Genomic DNA, 9,005 nt, shown 5'->3' on the forward strand with positions numbered 1-9,005 from the left:
GCCTCAATTTTCAAATATTAAGCTTCAATTTTCTACGATAACAACGTTGTTGTACTCTCGGGAAAAAATGGAAGAGCAAGGACACATAAGAGTATTAAAAATAAAAAGGCATATGAATAAATATACCTCTGTATTACTTTTCTTTCTTTACAGAATGCATCATACAAACCTTACAGCATAACATTAAAGGAAATGACAAGTGGAAGAATGGCAATACTTTCTTTAATGAAGAAAATATGATTTGTAGCCTTGAAAGAGTAACTTTTTTATCCAGTCTGAAGGACTAAACCCAAGTGCTATACAGACTCAAAGCCAACCTCTGAAATTTTCAGGTACAACCAAGTACTTCAGGCAGCATGTTTAATTTAGGAGTGTTCACTGGTTTTGATTTGACTCACATTTACATTCAAACTTTGAAGAATAAAAAGACACAACGATTACAGATTAAAGAACTTGCCACGGTCTGTACCAACACTAAAACATTCTTATCGCTTTCTTCCCTCTGTATCATAGAAATCCAGAATGCTAGAAAGGATTCCGTTACTTTTCCATTCCATGAACCCCACACTCAACATTAAGATATGAGGTTTGAGAGGCATTTTATTAAGACAATTGAAAACAAATGTTCAGAAGCAGCATACAATGAAACAAAACCCAAACCAAATAGGTGAAGTACATAATCCATTTTCAAATAAAGCCAAGTTTTCCAACTTTCAAGAAAATGAAACAGAACAAAAAAAAGTGGGTAAAACCATTGTTTCTCCTCTCCACAATGAAAAAAAAACCAACAAAAACCAAAAAGCACCACACTACAATGAGTCTAACTGAAGTTGGAGAGACAGGATCTTGGCTTGCACACTTCTTTGAAAAGACAGTAGGCAGTTACGCTAAGGAAATAGCAGAACTCTACTACTTATCTTTTCCTGTTGTTTGGATACTCAGTTCTTACAGACAACACCTAGCCAGTTCCACCGCATTCTCATCAATTACTGCCCAGCTTTGCCTCATGTAGAGAGCACACTCTGGAAGGCTGCCGTTTATCACCAGTAACTGGATTTAGTCTCGTATGTCCGTATGTCGCGTTAACAGTTGCAATAATCAGGCCTTAACTTCAGGAGTTGAGCTGTACACTGTATCTGAATTTTCAGAGGCAAGATCTTCTGCAATTAAATAAAAAGGGTGTTATTTTAATTTCATCTTAGATATTTAAACCAAATAAATGTTACAGGGATTGATTAAAGACCAGTTCAGTTTATTTTCCCATTTAACCTGATGCAGTTACTCTACCCCATCTGTTCATCTGCTCAGCTCTATTCAGTAGTCTGACACTCACCACATGGTCATTTTCAGGAAAATGCATTCAAAGATCTTTTGAGAAGAGTGAAAAATGCCAGAAGGTACCTGGGAAAAGCTACCTCTTCCATACTAACAAATGTCACTATCTTTTAACATTTAGCTGAGTTGAAGTTGGCAGTTCAGTGCATTACCTATTTCTTCCTCTGCAGTTCCTGGAAGGGTAGCCCTTGCTTTTGCTGCTTCTGCATTCTCCTCTTCTGTAGGCAGAAGGAAGAAAAAACAGTCAATATCTTCAGTTCCTCCCCCAAAATTTAATGAAAAAATTCCACTTAATTTAGTGAAATTTTAGATTCTTATCTCTAAAACTTCTAAAAAACAGTATTTAATATTTCTTTTAAACATACATCAGACTGTTTGCCTGAATAGCCACAAAGTATCTTTATTCAGTAAGCTTACACATTTGAAGTTAATTGCTTAAATGACATCTACCAAAGTAAATCCTTAAATCCAACAGATTTGAGTGGATACATATAATCATATATAGAAACCCTAAGAAGACAGTACAGTTACTGTATGAAATTCAATGATGTTTATCACTTATAATAGATGTTACTTAAAAAACACACAGAGCATCCAAGTTTCACTAGGAACAAGCAGACACTTACCAGGAACCACACACTTCCAAAGGCCATAGGTTTTCCCTACTGTTGTTTGCCACAATCTTAGCGTACCATCCTCAGAGCCACTTGCATATAACTCTCCATCAGGACTAAATCTCACACAGTGAATTGGACCAAAGTGGCCTTTGTAAGATTCTGTAAGAGAACACATCAAGACCATTCATTTCACGTTTCAATCAACAACTGAAATTAGTAAGTAAAAACAATCAGAAGAGGGGGAGAAATACTGGGGGACAAATACTGGGGGACAAGGACACTTTTTCAGTATTTAACTTCTGATGCAAACTAAAGCTCCTCTTAATTGGTATGTAAGTGTTCTCTACTTTAGGTAACATACTAAAGTGTTCTTGCAGGTGCTTACTTATTCAAGTCAAAACTAACACAAGCCAGTACCATGGAGTACACCTGCTCTGTTCCTTCAACTTTACACACAAAGAGTTTTAAATGAGGGTGGGATCAACAAGCAAACTTTGAAATATATACATTTTTTTAAAATCTATTTGTCCAACATTACCAAGAACATAAACATCACATTTTTCACAACAGTTGCAAATTATTAGACATATCTAATGAATGTCACAACACTTAATGCTTGCTACTGCAGCAATACAGAATAACTTTTTCTAAGTCTGTGTAAAAGGCTTTTTAATGGAGGCTTGAATTAGCTCTAGAAGAACAACATTAAGTATACCGAGATAAAGTATACTATTAGTTAAGCATTTTTTCCTTCCATCCTCTTGCACAGCACGTTATACTGAAATCTTGAGTACAAGTCCCATTCATTAGTCATTAGTCATTATTTCATTATTCTAATACCCATTTCAGAAGTATTTTTTTTAATACAGAAGATAAACGTACCTAATTCTTCTCCTGAATTATAGTCATACTTATAGAGTTTAAAATCTTCACCACCTGCAACCAAACATTCTTTCGCAGGGTGAAGTGATGCAGAGTTGATTGTAGCAGGTGCTTCAAATGATTTAATCTGCTCTAGACTGTGGGAGAAAAGCTTGTTACCAAAGGTAATTTAAAGAAAACCCTAATATTGAGAGCAAAGAAACTGTGATTCTACTAACCACAACTGCTTTTAACAAAAACAGAATACACCACACACACACAGTTTCTGAAATAAGTTTTAATACTTGCAAATCATGCTCATCAAGTTAGGAACAAGTTCAGAATAAGCAAAACAAAAGCTCACACATTCAGAACTACTTTCTGGAACGTTTAAGTGTATAACTCACTTTGTTAACATGTCATAGAGATGTATGGATAATTAAGTTCTCTGAAAAGCACTGAACTGAACCCTGTATGAAACTTATTTAACTACAATTACAGTTAGTGTGAAATGAAAATGGCACCAAAACTTTACAGTCTAGCACCTTGCAGATAGTTAGGGTTCACAGAGGGTAGTTGTTTCACCCTCTGCCTCTGACAAGATGTCAAAGATGTCAGAACTGGTATTGGTGGACACCTTGGTGATCCTGGCCTTGTAGAATCATTTTTCACTCACAACCAAGCCCATTACTCAACCTGTGAAAATTCTGTGGTTTGGACTCACGTTTCTGCACTATGAAAAGCAATAGTTTTCCCATAGGTTATCACAAGTATCTGTCCTTCTGGAACGTACTCCATGCTGCTCACTGACATTGCAACATTTAGTGCCTTCACTTCTGTCATGGTACTCCGGTCCCAAAGGCTTAGGGGGAAACAAAAAAGAAAAAAAACTTTCAGATTACTTCAGCAATGGCAAGATCTGGATCAAAAATGCCACCTAACAATTTGATTCCACAAGTAATTCAGATTTTCAGTGGCACTCTTATCTTTGTTCTCACCTAAGCAAAGTTTTCAGACGTGCTTGCTTTAAAATACTTTTACTTCTGAAGCTTAATGCAACAATATTAAATGGTACACATAGCACTTAACTACTCTTCTTTTAGAAATTAAAAATCTTGCCATAAGTCTCTTGAGCAGTACAAGCTTTCTAGAAGCAAGGCTTGAAGATTCTATTCTGCCCTTTTATCCCAAGGCAAAGGGGCACTAATACCAATTTATACAAAGAACAGAAATTAATTCAACATACTAAAATTTTCTATCTAGGGGTGGAAGAGCTATCTAAATAGAAAAGAAATGAAATTGCTCTGCTACGACAAGTTAAGAATCTTCATTCATTAGCTGATTGCCACATTTCTATTTCTACAATCAGAGAAAAGCAAACAAGACGAGTCTCTTGTCTGTTTTGAACTCCAGGAAACTGGAAAGAACTAGAGCTGAAAAGGAGACCACAGAGAAACTGCACCAGTCACTTCACACTCCCATCCTTCCTTCCACAGAGCAGAAAAGACCATTCTATTTCCCTGTCATTTGTGCCATAAATATAATGGGTGTGTCAGCTAAGCATGAAATAACACTGGTCATATCAGCCAGAAAGCTGAGGCACATCTTTCATCTTTTCTGCAGAGCACAGTTTGAGAAAGGGTCTTTGTCAATTCATCTCCCCAGCAGCCAGTCTTGTCTAGGCTTCAGGGCATCTACCAAGTGGGCATAAAGTAAACTTATAAACCACTTCACCATGACTGGATGAGCTATCCTATAAAAACACTAAAGCCTACTCAACTTATCAACACAGCAGAGAAACAGGGCTATGTCTAACCAGCACTGCACTGTTTCCAGACACTCTTCCCAGTCATTTATCCCAGTGCCTGGCTAGTCCATGTCTTGGGCACCTTTCAAGGCTGGACTGCAAGAAACAAGGGAGCAATACCTCAGCACAATGTGTATGCACAAGACCTCATGTACAAATTCATCTTCTCTGTGATTATGAAAGGCAAATTTATTATACTATGCATTTCTCAAAGACCACCTGTTCTTATCAGAGAGGACATGTTTATGGGGTAAATTAGAATTATTACAAGTTGTGTCTCTACAGCAGAAAAAAAGAGCTGTATTAGGCATGAAGCTATAATAATCTAGGATCAACTAACTTGTGTTACATATCTTTACCAAAAACCATAACTATCTTCTCACACAGAAGACAGTAAATAGAAGTGAGCTTCTTAGAAAACTTAAAAGTTACTTTTTCTTACCGGACAGTTTTATCATCAGCTGAAAGAATCTGTTTGTCATCACTGCTCCATAAAGCCTTTTTGATGCCAGAAGTATGTCCACTGACAACATCAGGTTCTTAAAATAAAGTCAATTATTTTAATACATGCAAGAAAATTACATAATTTCATGCAGCAGTTTGGAAGCTTTCTTAAGCTATATGGTTTTCCATTTACTAGGAACTGTAAAATTACTTCAAGTACTTATGACTTTATCTGTAGATCTTATTCCAGGAACAGGGTAAGTATAAACTGGATATCTGACCACCTAAATTTAAAACGCTTCACTAGTTTAACTAGTCAGAGTTCTCTAGTTTCATATCAATCATCAGTAGTTCAGTATGAAAATGAATTTAAACACAAATATGTGGAGCATTTTTTCTTTAAGATAAATTTTAATTAGACCTATTGTTAATGAGCGTGTTGAGCTGAAACATGGTAACCTTGAAATCCATTATAAACTCTAATCCACTTGTAAAAATGTAAACTTAAAATATACAGATCATCTTAAGGATATAGATATTACATTTGTAAAACAATCCTCAATTTTGTCTCTTGTGATTCATAACAAAGTAGCTTGTGATTTCACAGCTTTTATTTAACTAAAAAAAACCCCAAAGAATAATTTCTAAGAAGCACTCACCAGCTTCTGGCTTGCTCAAGTCATAGATACGCAACAGTTTATCTTGTCCACCTGTTAACAGATAATTGCTATCCTGAAACAGAAGTTATAAAGGGTCAACTTTATTTTGAATCATAATACCAGCCTTCCTCCATGAATCTTATAGTAACAACCTCTAACAGAATTATTACATTTAATCTACTATGTCAAAAGCTAGGAGTATTACACTATATTGTTTGCTCATTAAGATAAACACATAAAAAGTAGAAGAGCAACTAATACCAAAACATAGTGCAGAGCTTACTTCCCTGGTGGATATGGTATACAAGTTTATCTTACCTGTGTAAAATCCACACTTTTGACAATGTGCTTGTGAGCCAATGTTATTAGTTCATCGCCTGACACAGCATCCCACACTTTGCTGAACAGTAAGAGAAAACATTTATGTTTAGTAGCACTATGACAAATCAACCTGAACAGTCAGATTAGAAGGTAAGCAGTCTTCCCTGACATCATAACATTTTATCATAAATCCTACATTCTTGTAAGATATAACCCAGTTAGTCAGTGAAAATATGTGTTTTTACTACGTCTTTTTTGTACTATCCCACAATTTTCCTTCATCCTCTTCTTCAGGATAATGCAGACTAATTAGCATTTTAGTTTTAAGACAAAGTCAGTTCTTCTCTCCAACTTCATTAACAGAGATTACCCTCTACTAACAGAATTCAACTTGCCAAATATTAATACATACTGCAAACAAACAAGAAAAAAAAAAATCAGAGCAATAATCCACTAGAATTTTCACAAGTTTTTCTGTAATTATCACAGAACCATAGAATGGTTTGGGTTAGAAGGGACCTTAAAGATCATCCAATTCCAACTTCCCCCTTGCCATGGGCAGGGGCACCTTCCACTAGACCAGGTTACTCCAAGCCTCATCCAACCTGGCAATAACATAAAGAAGCCAACTGGTAGAAGCAAAACAAAAATCATTCTTTCAACTATGCTCCAAATACAGTGCCAGAGATTAAAGCCATACAGAAATGTTATTATAGCAAACTAGCATTGTAATTAATTATTTATCAAAAAGCAATCATAGTTATTAATCACAATGGAATTAACTGTAGCTGCTTTCAGGAACCTAAAAGTCTAGGTTTTAATTTGGCTAGCCATAAATAAGCTAACAATTACTAAAGAAAATCAAATAGATCAGTAATTTACTATAGCTATATGTCACCAAAGAGCACTAAACTAAGATACAGACTAAAATAAAACACAGATTTCAAGCAGTTTATCACTTACGCTGTAAAATCTGCTGCTGCTGTAGCTGCTTTAGTGGCATCTGTGTTCAAAGTGGCCCCCCAAACAGCACCTTTATGACCGAGAAAGGTGCCAATCCAGTCTCCTGTATCGCCCTGACGCAGCATGGGTTTACCATCTTCAGAAAAACAAAACCAATATTCAGGTGATGTGATAAAATAAGGAAGCTGTTAAACAAAGAGACTCCCTTGCACAAGCATAAAGAACGTGAAAACGCCACATACTTTATGAAGATATTCTTTTTAAGAGTTTATCTGAAGAGCTGAGATATGCATGACTCTAAAACTGTATACACATTAAAATACTAGTCCAAATGAAATAAAAAAATTTCTTTAGGTTTGTGTTAAGGTAGAAGGGAGACAGAAAGGAAGCCTTTGTTCTGGTTTTATACTTCTTGGTTTTCTTCAGGTGGGGCAGATTTATTTTCTTACTTTGGAACAGTATTATCAGACTAACAGTATGCAGAAGTAGGCCTTCTGTTTGCCAGCAGATACATTTAAAGCACATACAGAGATTATGTAAAACAGAAAACCTTTCCTGTGATCACTTTTTTCTAGGAGGCTATCAAAAAGTTGTTCACACAAGATAATGCACAGCTGAACAAGACGCCCTCCAGAGCAGAAACGTCTGAATTATGAATACGTACATAAGATTAACGCATATTTGTATGAAGGGGAAATGCTTTTCACAGAAGAAGAAGCATTCTCGGGAAAGGAGGTGGACATCTTCATTCTACGCGCAGCAAGGCAGCTGTCCTGATTAAACGGAAGCTCACTTTAAAACCTACAGCCCATGTGGGCAGCTTTACAAACCAACCTTTTCGAGGCTTCTCGCCCCCCCGCCAGCTTGGATCCAAACTAGGCGCATGCGGGCTTCGGCACACCGGAGGCTAACCCGTTAATTAATTAAGCACCACGAAAACCAGATTCGCGTTCCCCTTTTACTTCGGCACCACCATAAGCTAGTAGGACCCCACAAACGCTGCTGTTTCAGTGGACGAGCAGAGCAGCCGGGAACAATATCCTCAGCGAACGCCAGCCCCTGGGTCCCCTCCTGCCCGCCCCTACGACACCCCCCCAGGGAGGCGGTGCGCGACCTACGAGCAGCGTGGCGAAGGCTCAGCCCTGCCCCCCGCTCTCCACACCTCTACCCCGGAGACGAGGGCAGCCCCCAAAACAAAGGGGCCACCCGTCCTCGCTTACCTTTGCAGGCGCTAATGAGGAAATAACCGTAGGGGGTGATGCCGCTGAAGGCCAAGTCCACCACAGGGCGCGTGTGCCCGGAGCACGTCAACGGGGTCTGCCTCATGGCCATGGCGGAGGTGGCGGGGGACGAGGGAAGGAGAAGCGGTGGCACGCGTACGGGGCCTGTGGAGGGACACGACTCCCCTCCGGCCGGGCAGGAAGCAGCAATAGCGGCGGCGGGAGAGGAAATGACGGGACGATCCGGAGCGGAAACTGCTGCGGGCTATAGGAGCGCAGCCGGAAGCGAGTTAGGCGCAGGCGCACGGAGGAGCTCGTGTAGGGGGCCCGCGGCGGGTGTTGTTCCTGCGGGGTGCGCTTCGATCCCGCACAGCCCCAGCTGGGCTCTGTGCCCGCGGAGTCCAGTTCTCAGGACAGGCCTCATTGCTCTTCATGCTGTGCTGACTCTAAGGTCCTCGGCAGCAGCTTCCAGTGCGCCTCAGCCTTGCTCTTGGTTTTCAGTAGCCCTTTATATGAAGTGGTGCCAGTGCTCCTACGGCCTATCCTGTCTCCTTTGCAGTTCTTTATGACCCCGTGCTGCCCCTCTGCTTTCTTCAGGCCCCTAAAGCAGGATGAAATTCTACCAAGTGGAAGCATGGTTATTACTGTAGTGCTATTCCCTCTTACGGCCCGCTGCAGGATCTGATGAGCCTTTCCAGCAAGGTGGTGGCAGAAAGGCAGGCAGAAGGGGATGTAGGGATCTCAGGGATACATAGCAGTACCCCTTGGGTTTTCATAA

General features: G+C 39.3%; 1 protein-coding gene across 1 annotated transcript; it reads right to left on the reverse strand.

Moving 5' to 3' along the window:
- Nucleotides 1-802: 802 nt before the first annotated feature.
- On the reverse strand, nt 803-8,462 carry STRAP (serine/threonine kinase receptor associated protein). Its single transcript, XM_057428025.1, has 10 exons — nt 8,228-8,462; nt 7,008-7,143; nt 6,042-6,123; nt 5,724-5,796; nt 5,063-5,159; nt 3,538-3,675; nt 2,835-2,971; nt 1,962-2,111; nt 1,488-1,553; nt 803-1,160 (listed from the first exon to the last, which is right to left on the reverse strand). The coding sequence occupies exons 1-10, from the start codon at nt 8,337-8,339 to the stop codon at nt 1,099-1,101; spliced, it is 1,053 nt and encodes a 350-aa protein (XP_057284008.1). The 5' UTR covers nt 8,340-8,462; the 3' UTR covers nt 803-1,098.
- Between the last annotated feature and the right edge of the window lie 543 nt (nt 8,463-9,005).

The sequence above is a fragment of the Pezoporus wallicus genome, unplaced genomic scaffold, assembly GCF_028554395.1.
Source record: "Pezoporus wallicus isolate ANWC-B61680 ecotype Strahan unplaced genomic scaffold, APGP_CSIRO_Pwel_v1 contig_2908, whole genome shotgun sequence".
In the NCBI taxonomy this organism is placed as follows: Eukaryota; Metazoa; Chordata; class Aves; order Psittaciformes; family Psittacidae; genus Pezoporus; species Pezoporus wallicus.

Bases quoted from the DNA above. Each gene is read 5' to 3' on its own strand.
- STRAP (XM_057428025.1), bottom strand. From the start codon at position 8,339: ATGGCCATGAGGCAGACCCCGTTGACGTGCTCCGGGCACACGCGCCCT. The intron at 7,144-8,227 runs GTAAGCGAGGAC...GTTTTTCTGAAG, and splicing joins CCTCATTAGCGCCTGCAAAG to ATGGTAAACCCATGCTGCGT. The intron at 6,124-7,007 runs GTAAGTGATAAA...CTTACTGTTCAG, and splicing joins GCAGCAGCAGATTTTACAGC to CAAAGTGTGGGATGCTGTGT.